Genomic DNA, 16437 nt, shown 5'->3' with positions numbered 1-16437 from the left:
AATTGAGGTGGATGAAAAGCGAATAGGTGGTGAATAGATGGATGAATACCTAGGTAGCTACTTGACTTGGTACGGAGTACATGGACCATCTCGGTCCAATCCCGATATACCTTTCCCGATCCTTTTTTTTTCTGCTTCTCATTTTTTCTTTTCTCTTTTCTTTTCGTTTTTTCCTCCTTTTTTTTCTGCCTCTGATATCTCCACATCGGGAAAACTAAACCCAAAGCAGCAATAGACCCAAAAGGGTCCCGAAGTGGATCTCCACCACCAACTCATGTGGCAGAATTTCAGGCTCCCCAAACATCAAACAGTCCAACAGTCACCATGACACAAAACCCAAGCTAAACTGCCTGAGGAAGGATTCTGGACCGGATGTGAATCTCTGGATTCCCCGCAGCAAACGCGGCCCGGGTTTCTCCTCATCACTGCGCACTGAGATTTGCTCTCTGGTTTTTCTCCTCATCTGGCTGCAGGTACCGACAGCTGAGCTTACACACACAAACACAAAATGACCACGACAGCTCGGTAGTCAACCCTTTTTCAAACCATCTGTCACCAGGAACTGCAGTGCAGACAAGACGTTACCTGTACGGAGTTGTCTACTGGCACATCCCAATTCTGCATGCAGGCTCTACAATTGGGCACACGAACAAGGGGAACGCATCAATATCGACGATCAGAATGCGCGAATAAATTTGTGTGTTTGCGTGTTGCCCCCCCCCCCCAAATTCTTCTCCAAATATACCGAGTAATGACCAAATATAATGAGTAATACTCCAAATTCCACACATGGGCTGTCCAATGGCATTCTCCAGCCGCAGACACAGTTGTTTTGCCGCGCCGATCGGTCCCGACCGATGGAAATATCCGATGCAGTAAGCAGCCAGCAGCTGAGTCAGCCCGTCTCCAAAATAGCAAAGTCTCGGGTGAGATGTGGCCATTTTCGGCTCGGATGGCTTGGCCTACACCAGTTAGACTTGACTCGGTCCTGCAAAAGTCCCTCCTTTGAGTCCTTTCACACTATAATCATACTATAATCGCACTAGAATTAATCTTAACACGCTTGAACCGTGCTGCTTCCGATGGAATTCATTGTTCGTGGCAGGCAGTAGCCACAGTCCAGGTCGAGCCTCGTTCTTATTATAAATCTGAAGGAGATTGCGTCTTGGGCGACGATAAAGATTCGGGTTGTGCGACGGTCCATCGACTCCATCGACTCCATCAGGATCCCATCATGGATCAAAAAGTTCAACCCAGCTTCGCACGGCATTTGCTCTCGTCACCGCCTACCCTGCTCGAGCTATTGGCGGCTTAGCCGATGGAGACGCCTGCAGATCTAAAACCCTGGTCTCTTTTCTATGGGAAGCTCAGTGTACTCCGTAGGGCGAAGTTATTCAGGAGCTAGTGAGTGGGCAACGGGTTACTCCGTCGACCTTCATTCCCAACGCTCGGGGTGGAAAATCACCTGTCCCCTCACTTTTCAAGGTTCAAACTTCAGGCTGAATGTGTAGGCGAGATGGACAAAGCACATCCCTAGGTTCCCTCTCCACGCCATGTTGCACATAGCTATCCCTACCGCGACCGGGTTTACCCACTTGAGCAGGTCGTCGTCGTCTCCCCTTCCTTCGCCCTTTTCCCCCCCCCCGGATTCAAGATGCATGGGTCACAAAGCTTGATCACTGCTGATCATTCGTTTCTTCGCCCTGTATTGGATTTCTCATGGGAGGAAAATCCCTTCGTGCGGTTCCAATATATACCTCATATGAGAGGTCTTTCAGGAACCCAGTAACTCAGCAAGATTCGACCTGCATCATGGATCCCCGACTGCTAACCTGTCTGTCCACCATCACTCTTCGGCTTTGGAACCAGCCTGGGAATCTGCAAGCATGCGGTGACTCGTAAGGTAACTAACCAACTAAACTGCTCGCCCGCTCTCTCACCCCCCAGTGAAAAATAAATCGCTCATTGCGTTGTTGTTATTGTTTTCTGATCGGCCTCTGGTATGCGCGACGCGATGACGGAGGTGTACAGCTTGGTTGTGGTGGCTGTCACCTTGAACCCCTACCCTGTATGCGGTGCTTCGTACAGCACTGTATGTACACCTGACTATCTGCCTTGCATCGCTGCACGGACAGAACCCCGTCATTCCATGGTTTCCCTACTGATCTTTCCTCGGGTGGCCCTCTCGTGCCCTGTAAACTTCTGTGACAGAGAGGGATTTATTTCCTGGCTTGCGGACAAGTGACGGCAGGGGTTTCCTTTTCTTGTTTACGTGATGCGCTCTCCGTCGTGTTGTCTCGAGTTCAGTCTGTGTTTATACTTTAGGCAAATGGGAACGAACTCGCAGTGGTGTTCAGGGTGAAACTCTCGGACGGGGATGGTAGCTCGACCACAACCAAGCAGGATAGCCGTTGCAGGGTATATCTCTGGACTAAGTCAGTTGACTGCTGAGATGAACGGATTGTGCCATGTTACCGACCTTCAAGGCTGTCATCAACCATGGGATTAACTCTTCCGATCAAGGATTTGAGATGAACCACCCCAGAAAACCGCCTTATCGATAAGAGCGATAAGATACCGCCCGACAGGTCACGTGGGATACTGATAAAGCGGCGAGGAAAGGGAGCGGTGACGCAAGAGTGATTGGACCACCACCAGCCCGTGATCGATGATGATTCCATGCAACAGGAATCAGCCAACCCTGGAGCTGCTGCCATCGCTTTCCCTCTTTTCCTACAATTCCCTCCGTTTCATCATCCCTTGAATCAGGGACTCTGCGGTGGTATCGAACATCCACCTCCCCACCTCCCTCTGTCCCTCTCTACAAGCAAGTTGATCTACTCTTCCTGTTTGCTGAACCCATCGCAACCATGCCGCAAGGGGAGACCGAGCCCCTCCTCCCTCGCTATGAGGAGGACACGACCCTCCAGCGTCGCCTGCATCAGAAACTACACACCTACCAGATGATCCGGGCCCTCTCGGATGGTTACCTGCCTTCTACGGAACAGGTGATTGTCAATCTCCGCACTCTGCTGGCTTCGGATGTGCTCTCCGCCCAGACTCACGATGTGGGCTCCGTGGGTCGTCAGATCATCCGCGATTGTCGCCTGTGGATTCAGGTCTTCATCGAATTCCTGAAGGAGAAGAACGAGGATGACAAGCTGCAGGAGTTTCTGTGGCGTCTGGCGCGATCTCGCGCCTCGATTGACCCTAACAAAATCCAGCAGCAGGCTCGCCAGAGCAGGGCGAGAGCCGATACCCAAGCAGGTCAGTACACATCTCACTTTGTTTTTTTTTTTCTTTTTCTACGCCATGGACGCTTTCCGTAGAGTCAAGATGGGAGCTAACTCTACGGCCGCAGCATACGACAGTCTACGTACCGTGGGAAGCCTCCTGCTGACCAACTCCGACTTCCGTCTCTTCGTGGATGATTTGACCACTGTTGGACGGCAGATCTTCTCCGACACGGCCTTTTCCTTGTCCAGCACATCTCAGCAGATTGGCGAGCAGCTGAAACCGTCCGAGGAGGAGGCCAAAGCGGTGCAGGGTGCAGGTGCAGATGAAGGCCATACTCCCACGGGTGAGGACCTGCGACACGAAGCGACTGAGGTGGCTGAGATTGCCGGGAATGGCCTGGCTCGCACCGGCAAAGATGCGGTCAGTAGTGCAAAGGAGCACCTAGCCGGCCGTGAGAAAGAGGCTCTGCTGTACCGACTGAAGCGGACCGTCCTCAAGCTCAAGGATCGTACGGACTACTCGGACTCGATCTCAACCCTGGGCCAGCTGGTTCGTCGGTATGCTCAAGCCTACGTGAACGCTGCGTCGGATGTAGTGACGGCGGCGGAAGAAGATGTCGACGTCAATGCAGACCTCAAGCAGGCGATGCAGCACTTTTGGATCTTGTTGCAATCGTTCGGTGATGCCGAAGAATGGAAGGCCCTGGAGAAGCGCTTTGAGACGGTGTTGCAGCATGCAAACTCCGACCCTGAGTTTGAGAAGTTCCTCTCGGAAACCGGCTCCGTCGTCCAGGAGATGCTGACTGATCCTAACTTCTTTGACAATGCGGAGGAGAAATTCGATGAGCTCAAGGAAAAGTCTAAGGAGGTCAAGACTGAATCACGGTTCAGACAGGACGTCGATGCTTTTCTGGTCCAGGCCAAGCGAGCTCTGCGGACGGTGCCCAGCGACAAAGCAGTGTCCAATTTAACCAATGCAACCCAGAAGCTGTACAAGGATATTTGGGAGGCCTATCATAGCCGTGAGAGCCAGCTGCCGGCAGACTTGCTCGAATGTTTCCTGCCCCTGGTTCTTCGTACGGTGCAATTCATTCCAATCCCTCGCCTGGAGATCTCCGCGCCCGAGGTTGACTTGCTGCTGGAGAGCTTGATCCTTGAGCCGGGCCATACGGTTAACTACTCGTCCTTTCTTCCCTATCGGATGCACGTGACCACACGCAACGATATCGATATCGTGAAGAAGCACTCCAAACGGACCGCCACCGACATCAAAACCACATTCACGGCGACCATCAACGGATTGAATATCAGCGCGTCTGAGTTCGGGTACTGGATCCGGACCCATTCTGGGCCCTTCCTGCGGTTCAACGATGAAGGTGTCGCCAGCTTCTTCCTAGACAGGCGCGGGGTTGACATCTCACTCGACATCGAAGTCGGCCGAGACAGGCTGGAACAGATCTTCACCCTGCGCGGGGTCCGCGTTCGGATCCACAAGCTCGACTACAAGGTGCATCGCAGCCGGTGGAAGTGGCTGCTCTGGCTGACCAAGCCCTTCCTCAAGCACCTCGTGCGTCGAGTGCTCGAGAAGAAAATCGCGGAGAAGATCGTGCAGGCGGCGTTTGCCCTGAACCGGGAGCTGGTGTTCGCCCGCGAACGGCTGCGGGCGGCCCGGATCGCCAACCCGCAGGATCTGGCCAGCTTCGTGCGGGCGGTGCTGGCTCGCTTGAAGGCGCTGCCGGAGACCGACGTTGAGGCGCGGATTGGACTGGAGCCGCCGGGTGAGGGTGTGTTCCGGGGAGTGTACGCCCCCGGCAGTCTGGTCAAGGTGTGGAACCAGCAGGCGCTACGGGCGGAGGAGGCTATCGAAGAGGGCGATGAGTATCGCACTCTGGCGGGAACCTGGAGAAACGAGATCTTCGACGTGCCCGTTCGTCGGGCTTAGGTTTTGAGTGAGGTGCTGAGTAATGTTTTGCCTTGATGGGATATGAGATTGTGCAAGGGGAGAATGCCATAATGTATAGCCACTGGTCCGTTAGGCGTTTCGGTTAGTTGGTAGCGATGAGTTTTGCATTCTGTACTTTGCGTTAACGAATTGAATGAACTGCCTCCATTTATTCTAGTAATAATGGACATTGAACAGTATGCGTATGCGCATGAGCAGTAGTTACGTCCACGTGACCCGGCCATCGGCCGAACAATTGGCCCGGGGGCGCGTTGCGGCCACCTAATCAGTAGAGAAGCAACTGATAACAGCACTGCAAAACAGCCAGTCTGGCAGGAAACTAACAACCCACTCCCTCTCCCTCTCCCTCTCCCTCTCCCCCCTGTGTCTCGCTGCTTGAGATCTTGACTGATCTTGAGGGACTCGTCAATTGCCCTCGTGGCACTTACTTTAGACCTTCTTTTGTCACTTTATTCCGTCCACGCTCGCACAAGTCGCGAGGTAAATCCCGACTGCCATACTTCGCAGTTTTGGCCGTGGGCTATCGCAAACCGCTCGCAAACCAACAGACCACATACGTACCATACATACTCTCACACACCCACTTCCGGCTGTCAGAACCATCACGACCACCAGAAAAACACATGCGACACACCGTTCCTAACAAGGATTGAAACGACGAAGGAAGAAGCATCCACCATCAATCATGCTCCCCACAATGCGCACCCTCTTCGTCCTGGTGGCCCTCACCCTGTGTCTGGTGCAACTCGCCCTCGCAGCCGACGACTACTACAAGACTCTGGGGCTGGACAAATCCGCCTCGGAGAAGGACATCAAACGCGCCTACCGGACCTTAAGCAAGAAGTTCCATCCGGACAAGAACCCGTAAGTTCTGCGTACCCCCCCCTTCCCCTCCTCTCTCCCTTGGAGCTGAGCTCTCCACCACCCCCACCTCCTCCACCACCACCACATAAACTAATCACTGTACACCTCCCCCCGAGAAAAAGAGGCGACGACACCGCGCGCGAGAAATTCGTGCTCATCGCCGAAGCGTACGACATCCTATCGACGCCGACCACGCGCAAGATCTACGACCAATACGGGCACGACGGGATCGAGCAGCACCGACAGGGCGGGAGCGCCGGGGGCGGCCGGCGCGGGGGCAACGACCCCTTCGACCTGTTCTCGCGGTTCTTCGGGGGCGGGGGCCATTTCGGGCACGCGCCGGGCCACCGCCGGGGGCCGGACATGGAGCTGAAGGTCGGGCTGCCGCTGCGCGACTTCTACAACGGGCGGGAGGTGTCGTTCGGGGTGGAGAAGCAGCAGATCTGCGACGCGTGCGAGGGGACCGGGTCGGCGGATCGCGAGGTGGTGACGTGCGACAAGTGCGCGGGCCGCGGGGTGGTGATCCAGAAGCATCAGCTGGCCCCCGGCATGTTTCAGCAGGTGCAGATGCATTGTGACAAGTGTGGGGGCCAGGGGAAGATGGTGAAGCGGCCGTGTCCCGTGTGTCAGGGCCACCGGGTCGTGAGGAAGGAGGTGGAGACGTTTGCGACGATCGAGCCGGGGATGGGCAAGGGGACCCGGATCGTGTTTGAGAATGAGGCGGATGAGAGTCCGGATTGGATTGCCGGCGATTTGGTGCTGATTCTCGAGGAGCGCGAGCCCGAGCTGGTGGCGGAGGGCACCGATGGCACCTTCTTCCGCCGGAAGGGCAGGGATCTGTTCTGGAAGGAGGCGCTGTCGCTGCGCGAGGCCTGGATGGGCGAGTGGACCCGGAATATCACCCATTTGGATGGCCATGTTGTGCAGGTGGGCCGGACACGGGGCCAGGTCGTGCAGCCCCTGGCTGTGGAGACCGTCAAGGGCGAGGGCATGCCCTTCTACTCCGAGGGCCATCTGCATGAGTCCGACGACGAGGACGAGAGCCCCGGCGATTTGTATATCGAGTACACCGTCATCCTGCCGGATGAGATGGAGAGCGGCATGGAGAAGGACTTCTTTGCCCTGTGGGAGAAGTGGCGCAAGAAGAACGGCGTCGTGCTCGATCAAGACAGCGGTCGTCCCGTGTCTCAGCCTCGTGCTGTGAAGGATGAGTTATAATATATTTGGGTCCAAAATGATTTGCGCAAACTTGCTCGCATGGATGAAGTTACCAACCACACGCTCTACTTTTCTTCATTCGGGCGGTGCGCTAGATAGACAATCCAATAGAACATATCCCGAGACACACAGTCCTTCGTATAATTAAGGTGCAAAATTGCAACTGCATGCTGCAAGGCTACGGGCATGCTATAGCTACGAGGCTAGCTTTCCTGTCCAGAGACTCGACACCTTCGAGTAAAAGATCACACGTCTGGCCCCGTCATCACCCCAAAAAGCGGGTCAACCGGCGCAAACGGCGCAAACTCTCCGCTACTCCATAAATCCCCCGACAGCCCCTCCAGAGTCTCGAAATCCGGCATCCAGAACGGGCTGTCCTCCTCCAGGTCAATCCAGGGGGCTAGCTGCAACGCCATGCGCACGCCGTGGTCCTGGCTGGTCGGGTCAACGGAGACAGCGGGATTGGCAGCGGGCTGCTGCTGCTGCTGCGCCGCCGCCGCCGCCGCTGGCGTCCCTCCTTCCGTGGGTCGCGAGGTGCTGGGGTGATTGTCGCGGAACATGCCAGCGTTGATCCCGCCGCCGCCGATGTGCTGGGCCGTCATCAGCTCGGCCATGCCCACCTTCTTGGAGGCATCGGTGCCTTCAAGCTTCTCCATGGCCGCGTTGACGAGCAGCTCGAAGGCGTCCCGGTACTTCTTCACCCACTTGGCGCGCTCGCCCATGACGAAGAGCACGGTGGAACAAGCCCGGATGTCGTTGCTGAGCTGCACGGACCAGACGTCGCTGGTGTGGGTCCAGAGGGCGTAGAGCAGAGTGATTCCGGCCATAAAGACGGTTTGCACCGCCAGGAAGGAGTGGCCGTATTCCAGGGTCTGGTGAAGTCGCTTGTGCGTCTGGCAGGTGTTTCCGGCGGCTCGCAGACAGATGTGGTAGTAGGGGTCTGTGAGGGGCAGGGAGGGCAGGAAAGGCTGGATCAACAGCCGTAGAGCCCGGTGGTAGTGTAGCATCGGGTAGTCGAGGTCGGATCCACTGAAACGGCGCGTCGCGGACTGCTTCCATTCCTCCAGTTCCAGATATAGACGGTCCATCTTGGAGCGCAGAGTGTGCAGCGGGCGATCGGCTCGGTAGATCTTATGTTGGATTCGCGAGTCAATCCGACGGAGTTTCATGAGGTAGATGGCAAATGTGAGGCTTGTGATTCTGTCCATCGGCGGGGATGCAGTCAGCACAGCCGGATCGTGCACATCGTCGTCGACATCGAGTGGTAAAGGCAGGTCGATGTGTCGGTCCGCAATGCTAAAGGGTCGGCCCAGTGACATCGACACCACACGCTCGAGGTAGTAGACTGTCCAAAACAGACGGCGTCGCATCTGCGCGGTGAACGAATCCAGGTTGTTTTCATTTGCCTTTCGGTGCAAACCCAGGTCGATGGCGGTCCGCATCGCAAGCCCGACCATGTACCACATGCCCTGACTGGACGCAGATCGAAGATGGTAAACCACCATCAGAGTCATGGCTTCGATGTTCTCCACCGACCGTGGCTCACACATTCTGGGGACAGTCTGTAGTGCAGTTGTATAGAATTGCTGCTAAGGAGGTTAGACTGATACATCAGACCCAACAGGGCCAACTCACCTCGGGAAGAATTGTAGCCAGATTCTCACTCAGCTGTATAGTCGTCGCTCCAATTGCATATACGAGATACAATTTGAAGATCCCGAATCGCTCCGCCCTAGTAAGCTCTTCGCGTGGAGTCTTGGCCAACCGCCAGCGGTCTTCGTGCAAGCGCCATAGCTCAGTCCGATCAAGAAATGGATACCGCACGTGTAGTCTCGTCAGATAGGCGCGCAGAATCCGCGACCCCAGTTCATCGTTCGGAGGGTCCGTGGTCTTCGACAACAACTCCTCCATGCGCAACGGTCGCGCCCGCTCTTCTGAGTTCTTGTCTCCCGTAGACGGTTGCGGCGGAAGTCCTGTGATATTGTGACTGGGCAGCTGCCCGGCTCGTGTCCCGGGCGGGTTCCGCGACGATGACAGAGCTTGGTTCCAGACGGTGGCTTGGACCATTTCTCCGAGGTCTGCGGCCAGAGACAGCCCGGAGCTGGATCCCACATACGCTGGGGCTTCCGACGAGTTGAGGGCGAGAAAGCCCACTATCTCCCCGACAGCATTCCGGTCAAGTTCGGTGGTCGACCCAGCCGGTGTCGGGGGATTCTGAGGAGAGAGGAGTGCCGCGACAGGATGAGCAACGTGGCTGCTGGCCCGGCTGTCCTTGGGTCTTGAATCTAACTGCGACTCCAGATAGTGTATCCGGCTCTCCAAAGCCCGCGTATATCTGTAAGTAGAAGATTAGCATATCCGCAGCGAAGCATGGCTATCCGGCTTATACTCATTCTGAGATCCGTTATCATTTCGCACGGAAGCCTTGTCGCAGTTTGCTCCGGCTTTGTGGCAGTTGGAGCATATGGGATAGTTATTGTCGCACTGTGTGGTATGGTCAACGTGACTCTTCTTGATAAGAGCTGACCAGTATCATACTGCAGTGACTGACTTTCTGCTTCCTCGTTTTACAGCGAGTGCAAGCGGTCCTCCCCCGCTTCCGAGGATTATAATCCCGAGAGGGAGAAGACGCTCTTGTGTGGGGGGAGACTCCCTCAGTCTCCATACCACTCATTGTGTCATTGTTGCCACCACCACCACGACGATGTATGAGTATACTTAGACTGACGTCGTACGGTTGGTGTCGGAGGGACGGAGTGATTGTCGGAGAAGTGGGGTGAACAGAATGGCGTCGGCCCTCCGAAGTCTGCCAAGACGTCGCGTCGCGGTTCTTTCCGCCGCTAAGCATTCTTGCTCATTTCTGTTCTATGTCTGTGTCTGTCTTTCATTCCATCTGTATTGTACGGATCTATTCAACTAAGCGCCACAACGCGATATCCTCTTTCGTCCCTTGGCCCCTATTGTTCTCGTTCCTTCTTTTCGACATCAACAGGATATGTGATAGAATGACCGTCCTCAACTGACTCAGGTGAGGGCGGAACCTGAGCCTCCACATCCTGACCAGCCACCCGTTCCTCTTCCTGCGCTTGGGCTTCCTCCTGTCTGCGCTTTTCCTCTTCTTGTCTCTTCTCCTCCTCTATCTCATGCGGATCCTTCGGCCGCTCCAAACCTCGGTCCCGAAGGAACAGGCACGCAAGAAGGCACGTTCCGATTAGTGGAACCTGCAAGATGAACACAGAGTGGGATGCCTTCACGTAAGCTGCCAAAATCTGCTCCCAATCGGAATCTGAGATACCGTTCCGGGACGGAAGCGTGTACGATGATTCCGCAACGTCCTTATACCCGGCTGGGAGGTTGGATCGTAGGGTGGCCTGGAGTAGGGCTGCGGAGACCGCCAAGCCACAGGCACCCCCGATACAACGGAAGAAGTTCCGGTCTGATATCACAACGGCTCGTTGTGATTTAGTAGCATGGGCTTGGAAAGCGATCATGGTCGGCTGGAAAGTCCAGCCGACGCCAATGCCAGCAATGCCGACAATAACAGCAATAGCACCTGGGCTAGTATGCTGATCAAATAGTAGCATCAAACCAGCACCCCTGGGACCCGGTCAGAATGCACGATCAAGTTGGCAAGGGAGGGAACAGACTAGTTACTTACAATGTCCACATGAAAAAGCCAGCCCAGATCACCTCTCCATAACGCTTCATGCGTGAGATGTACTGTCCGGAGGTGATCGATGCAAGTGACTGGCAAGCTACCATGGGTGCAGTCAACGCAGCAGACACAATTGGAGACCATCCGCGAGCGTTTTGGTAATACAAAGGCAAGTAGTATAGGTAAGACTGATACACAGCACCAAGAAGGAAACTCTGCAGGAACAGAGCACAGAGCACCTTGTTCTTGAAGAACACCACTGCAGTCGTTAGTATCCAATATCTGTAAGATGGCTACTGGGACATACCTGGAAGCATAGGCAGCACCGCCACTTTCCATTCAATCACAATAAAGGCGAGGAGGGCGCAGCCTCCGATAGTGAGCATGCTGATAACCATAGCCGAGTCCCAATTGAAATAGGACCCACCCCCAGAGATGGGGATCAACAAAAAAATGATGCCGATTGACGAGGCGAGAACGCCCCAGAAGTCAATCTTGCGGACATTTTTCCGGAAACTATCCTTCCGGGAATTGTTGGGGATGAGAATATATCCGACGATGATGCAACACGCCGCCAGTGGAGATAAGAGCCAAAAGAATCCTCGCCAGGTCGAGTCCATGACAAAAGCTGCAGCGACGAACGGGCCAATGACGTTCCCAAGACCCAAAGCTGCTCCCAGAATGCCCTGATACTTGCCTCGCTCCCTGAGGGTGACGATATCCGAGACAATGATCATGGTCAGCGACGTGACGCCGCCACCTGCAACGCCAGCCAACCCTCGAAAAACGTAGAACATGGGGGCATTTTGGGAAAGACCGCAAAGCAAGTCAGCGACACAGAGAAGTGCTAATGCACAGAGATAGACGATCTTTCGACCGAATATATCCGAAAGTCGACCGTATAGCACTGTGAACATGGTATTCGCAATCAAAGACGAAGTTCCTGCCCAGGAGATCGTATCCTGGGCATTGAGGTCGCGGGCTATCGTAGGAAGCGTGACGCTGATGCCATTTTGATCAACAAAAGTAATGAGCAGAGAGACTGCCAGGCCAGAGAAGACAACCAGCAGTTGCCCAATGGGGAGGATATTGGTCTGGTCGTGTAAAGCCTTCTCGGCCGCCTGTTGTCGATTCATCTTTTCTTCTTCTCTTAGAATAATAACGGTCTGGACAGCAAGATGGCCTCGGACATATTTTTAGAAGAGCTCGAGAATGGTCCAGATGGGGCTGGAGATGGTCTTAGTTGGCCCGAGGAGCCAGGTTCGTGTCACGGATATCGAATGTCGTATCAAAGATTTAGAGCTTGTCCCCGTCGTGAGTGGAGTGCAGGTCAGATCCAGTGCATACACACAGTCAAACTGCTATATATGGGGAGATAGGTTGAGGCGGAGTTAGAATATCGTCATGCGACCCCTGTCTGTCCGGTTCATGGGCCAATTTAGTAAGAAATGCTGGAGGAGACGACCAAATCATCCTCCCTGCGAGTCTTTATCAGTCCAGCTCCGCAGGGCAGCGGACGGACCGCCGACGGTTCTGGGCGACTCGGACATAATGGCAATGGCCGTTTTGCTCATTGTCACAGCCATTATCGGTTATGAGCTGTTTCAAACCTAACCGAGCCAGGGAATCCGGACCGATTCCGCGTTGTGGTTGCCCAGTCAGTTAACATTTTTTTCAGTGGGAAAGTGGATCTGTGTGGCGGAAACTTGGGTTGACCGGCGCTTCGGATGTCCGACAGGTACTGTCGGAGGCTGGCCGACCTATCCGGTAATTGAAAGTCCTGCCGGGCGAGATCTCATCGCAATGACGGAGATTTCGAATATCGATCTCTTGGCTTTCGTGCCCAAAAGTCTGTGCGGAGACTGGGCTTCTCATGAGACCTGTTCGCCATATATGTCTACAGTGCACAGCATTGCTCTGCTAGCTGCAACTGCTTTGTGTAAAGATCTCCACCCTGGTCTCTTCATTAAAGTCGACGTTGGCAACCAATCAGTTCGATTTTCAACCAGACCGGCGGATCAATTTAATCAAGGATCGAGTTGCGAGATCTGCTAGGGCTTGAGTCGCAGTCCAACCCAGATGGGATTTTGTTAGAGGCTGGCGATTGACATGGGGTGGGCATGACATGCTGTCTCGCAAGACAGTCCCCTAGGTATATCCTTGTTGGGAAATCGGCCTCGATGCAGCGATTCAGAATGCAGCCTCTATTATCCCATCTCAATGCGGTGGAACTTACTTTATGGGTTCATCCCCTGTGGAACCTCATGGACTTGTTGAAGTGCGAAAGATACGGTCGATGTCAACTTTGGGTAACCGTGAGCAGGTGCTGACGCGTTAAGGGGCAAATCGATGTGCTGTGTAACATGCTTCATACAAGAATTTCCAGTCTCAAAGCGCGACTAACATCTGTTACAGCTTGGGGTGTCGCCTCCAACTTTACACGAACCTAAGAGTGTGTATGTGCAAGTGTAAGATCCAGGGTACCTGCCGTCCAAGATGGCTGTACGCCACGTGTACCTGTCGCGCTGGTTCCTTCGTAGCCCGTGGGTCCTCCAGCGCGGTTGTTACTGTCGTGTCCCTGAACCGACTGTGCCGAAGGACCCCCACCGGTGGTAGTAGTACTTTGGTTGGGTCCGTGGTGCTGAGGAAGAAAGCTTCCGTCCATGACATTCCCGTGGTTGGGGAAAAAGCTCTGGTTCAATGCGCCACATGTGGTGCATGTAAATTCTATCTTAAAGTTTGTTAGGATTGCCTGCGGTGTTGTAGGATGGCCGTTACTCGAAGGCTGGGTCTGCATTTTGGGCTGTCCGAGCTCTGGAACAGACGGTTGGCCGGGGCTGGCTACACCATAGTCCGTTCGGTGATGAATGCCGTGGCTGATACTGGTTTGATCCTGAGATTGAGCCTCGGGTGGTTGGTGTAATTGGCGCAGGTGCGGCACTTGATGGGTAAGGTGGATTTGAAGGGGTGGTTGTACGGGTTGACTGTGAAGATGGGACATCGAGAGTGAGTTGCGATGGGCTTCGCCCTGGTGCATGCTATCAATGAGAGCCAATGGGATGTTGTCCGAAATCCAGCGTTGGCTGGAAAGACTGCCAAATGCCGAGTTACTCGCCTGCGCCTCCATCTGAGACGGCGGGCTGTCTGGTTGATCTTCACCACTGGAGTCATTCGTATTGGTCTCTTCGCTCTGGTTCTGGACTTCTTTCTGTTGTAGGCGAATAAGTGCTCGTTGCGCTTGTCGCATGGATATGTCGTATCCATGATATCGCTTGATAGCGTCGACAACATCTTGGGCTTTGACTTTATGGCTCATGTCAAAAAGCTTGGGAATCTCCGAAAGGAGGAAGCGGACATGCGAAGCCTCCGAGCGAGCCGGTGTTCTCGATGTGGGGGTCGCATTGCGTCGACAGTTATGGCTGTCTTGGAGACTGCTAATGTAGGTCGCGTTTTTGTTTGCACGACATACGACTCGAAAGAAACAATTGTTCGAAGAGCGACATCCTATTACCACGCTCTTCTTGTTGCTTCTTGTGACGCGGAGCTCCCAATGTTGCCTCACGGAGATGGTCCGTACCAGTGCCTTGAACTCTTCTAGCGAGCCGAACCGCTGGCCCACGTGGAGCCCCGAGTACATCTCCGCCATCACGATGGCGCGTGTACACGAAGAGTGCAATGAAGATTATAGGTTATGATGTCTGATTGGGAGGGTCCATCAGCAAGACTTCGACTGCCTCAGGCTCTTAGCACAGTAGTGTGTAATCTGGCGCTAGTTGATTCGGCATCATTCGCGCGTACTGCGGCAGTTTTCTCTCAGCTTTTTTTTCCCCTATCGGAGGCCGGAGGTAAATTTAAATTAGATGAATAGATAGATAGAAAGGTTTTATTTAGGAGACTGTTTAGAAAGATCATGCACACAGGCAGCAGCCTGGGTAGAGAGATTATCAGGAGCCCTCGACGGGCCTGTAATCAAAAGCAAGTAGTAGAGTCAAAATCATGGGGAGTGTCAAAACAACCAGGGGGTTGGAAAGATAATACGGAGTACGGAGTACTAGGGAATTGTTTCAATTGCACTTACTCGGAGTACAGTAACTTACCTAGTACTCCTGTCACTTGGCCCCAGAAGAGCCCAGAAGAGGTGGGTGGAGGTGACAACGCAATACCAGATCGGGGTTAGCTTGCTGCTTTGGTCTTGGCATTAAGGTACCTTAAGTTATTGAGTACGGAGTACAATTCATCATAATTGAAGTACTGTACTGTACTGTACCTGTTTCATATGGGAGGTTCGACTAGCTTCGATCATAAGACCATCTCTCTTCCCCTGCTTGAATTGACAACTGTCTTGTTAGCATAGGCCGTGGCAATCGGTGATTCACACACTCTCTCCAGCTATGCAAGCCTCTGTGTACGCACGCGATCTGACTACATTGTTTTCTCTAGTACCGAACTAACATGCTTTGACTACCAGTAGTCAATCTATCTAGGTCGGATCAATACCAGAGCTGTACGCTTGAGGAACCACAGGTGCTGTGCCTTGACTGTCGCTATCAATATCATTCCGGGCGATCTGAGAATCATGATATGCAGGTCATCACCACAGGCCTTCAGCAGGGAGGTTCTGGAAATAAAGCATTCAAATTGGGTCATTGCTAGTCCATGCATGATACTGCTCGTCCGAGAATGAATGGTACCGATGCCTGAGCGACTCCTAGGTCTCGGCAGAGCGTGCATGAAACTGTATTCACAGGCTTCACAAACGAGCGGCACAGTATTATGGAGACCTCTATGGACAGCATACCGGAGACAGTGACTAGGCGAGGCACCTAGATTTGATATCAATGCACTAATAACCATGAGTTAGATTGCAGAGATCCTGGGTAGCATGGTATTGTGCCCGAGCCTCAACTCAGTCCCTGTTCATCGGCGGGAATGCTCTTGCACAGCACCCGAGAAAGGTCAGACGAGCATAAGCGTGCCTGCCTGCCAATCCTCCTATGTGCACGAGGAAAGCCATTTCTGGCCGTGATTACGTTGTGAGCCATAGATTCCGCTACCTTTCGAGTTCGAAACTAGGCTCTTCCTCGTTACCAAGCAAGGCAACAGGCTGGACTTGCAAGAACCCGCTTGCAGTCCGAATAGATCATCCATCACAAGAGGCCGGTCACGAATTCCTCGATATGAACGAGTAAAAGGACAATAAGGTCACAGATGTATCACACAGCCCGTTACATACTTGACAACTACTGCTGTGCTCGGGGGCAAACTGCAGAGTAGTTCAAGATGACTGTCACTGCCCTCCTTTAGTGCTTACAAGATCAAGCATTATTGCCCTGTATGAATAGTAGAATGTGGAACTTAGTCTCTGGACATGCATTTGCAAGTACTGTACGCTGGAACCCGCAATAGGCCGTGGTGATTTAAGCTCAATAAAGTGGAGCTTGGCGCCATGGCCATCCGTTCCGACAGCGTCCGAGCTGTCCTTCCAAGGCAAGGCAATTACA

General features: G+C 53.8%; 3 protein-coding genes across 3 annotated transcripts; 2 read left to right on the top strand and 1 right to left on the bottom strand.

Moving 5' to 3' along the window:
- The first annotated feature begins 2796 nt into the window (after nt 1–2796).
- Nucleotides 2797–5311, top strand: BO66DRAFT_366660 (uncharacterized protein). Its single transcript, XM_025645263.1, has 2 exons — nt 2797–3267; nt 3362–5311. The coding sequence occupies exons 1-2, from the start codon at nt 2871–2873 to the stop codon at nt 5176–5178; spliced, it is 2214 nt and encodes a 737-aa protein (XP_025507484.1). The 5' UTR covers nt 2797–2870; the 3' UTR covers nt 5179–5311.
- Nucleotides 5312–5511: 200 nt separating this feature from the next.
- Nucleotides 5512–7403, top strand: BO66DRAFT_366658 (putative DnaJ domain protein). The gene is made up of 2 exons (XM_025645262.1): nt 5512–6063; nt 6186–7403. The coding sequence occupies exons 1-2, from the start codon at nt 5885–5887 to the stop codon at nt 7279–7281; spliced, it is 1275 nt and encodes a 424-aa protein (XP_025507483.1). The 5' UTR covers nt 5512–5884; the 3' UTR covers nt 7282–7403.
- A 123-nt stretch (nt 7404–7526) lies between these two features.
- Nucleotides 7527–11673, bottom strand: BO66DRAFT_408587 (MFS transporter; the record flags this gene model as incomplete). The annotated part of the gene is made up of 6 exons (XM_025649128.1): nt 7527–8867; nt 8917–9616; nt 9700–9787; nt 10292–10878; nt 10940–11195; nt 11244–11673. The coding sequence occupies 6 exons, from the start codon at nt 11671–11673 to the stop codon at nt 7527–7529; spliced, it is 3402 nt and encodes a 1133-aa protein (XP_025507482.1).
- Between the last annotated feature and the right edge of the window lie 4764 nt (nt 11674–16437).

The sequence above is a fragment of the Aspergillus aculeatinus genome, assembly GCF_003184765.1.
Source record: "Aspergillus aculeatinus CBS 121060 unplaced genomic scaffold BO66scaffold_6, whole genome shotgun sequence".
In the NCBI taxonomy this organism is placed as follows: Eukaryota; Fungi; Ascomycota; class Eurotiomycetes; order Eurotiales; family Aspergillaceae; genus Aspergillus; species Aspergillus aculeatinus.
This window is presented reverse-complemented; position numbering and strand designations above follow the sequence as displayed.

Bases quoted from the DNA above. Each gene is read 5' to 3' on its own strand.
- BO66DRAFT_366658 (XM_025645262.1), top strand. From the start codon at position 5,885: ATGCTCCCCACAATGCGCACCCTCTTCGTCCTGGTGGCCCTCACCCTG. The intron at 6,064-6,185 runs GTAAGTTCTGCG...CCCGAGAAAAAG, and splicing joins TTCCATCCGGACAAGAACCC to AGGCGACGACACCGCGCGCG.
- BO66DRAFT_366660 (XM_025645263.1), top strand. From the start codon at position 2,871: ATGCCGCAAGGGGAGACCGAGCCCCTCCTCCCTCGCTATGAGGAGGAC. The intron at 3,268-3,361 runs GTCAGTACACAT...CTACGGCCGCAG, and splicing joins GAGAGCCGATACCCAAGCAG to CATACGACAGTCTACGTACC.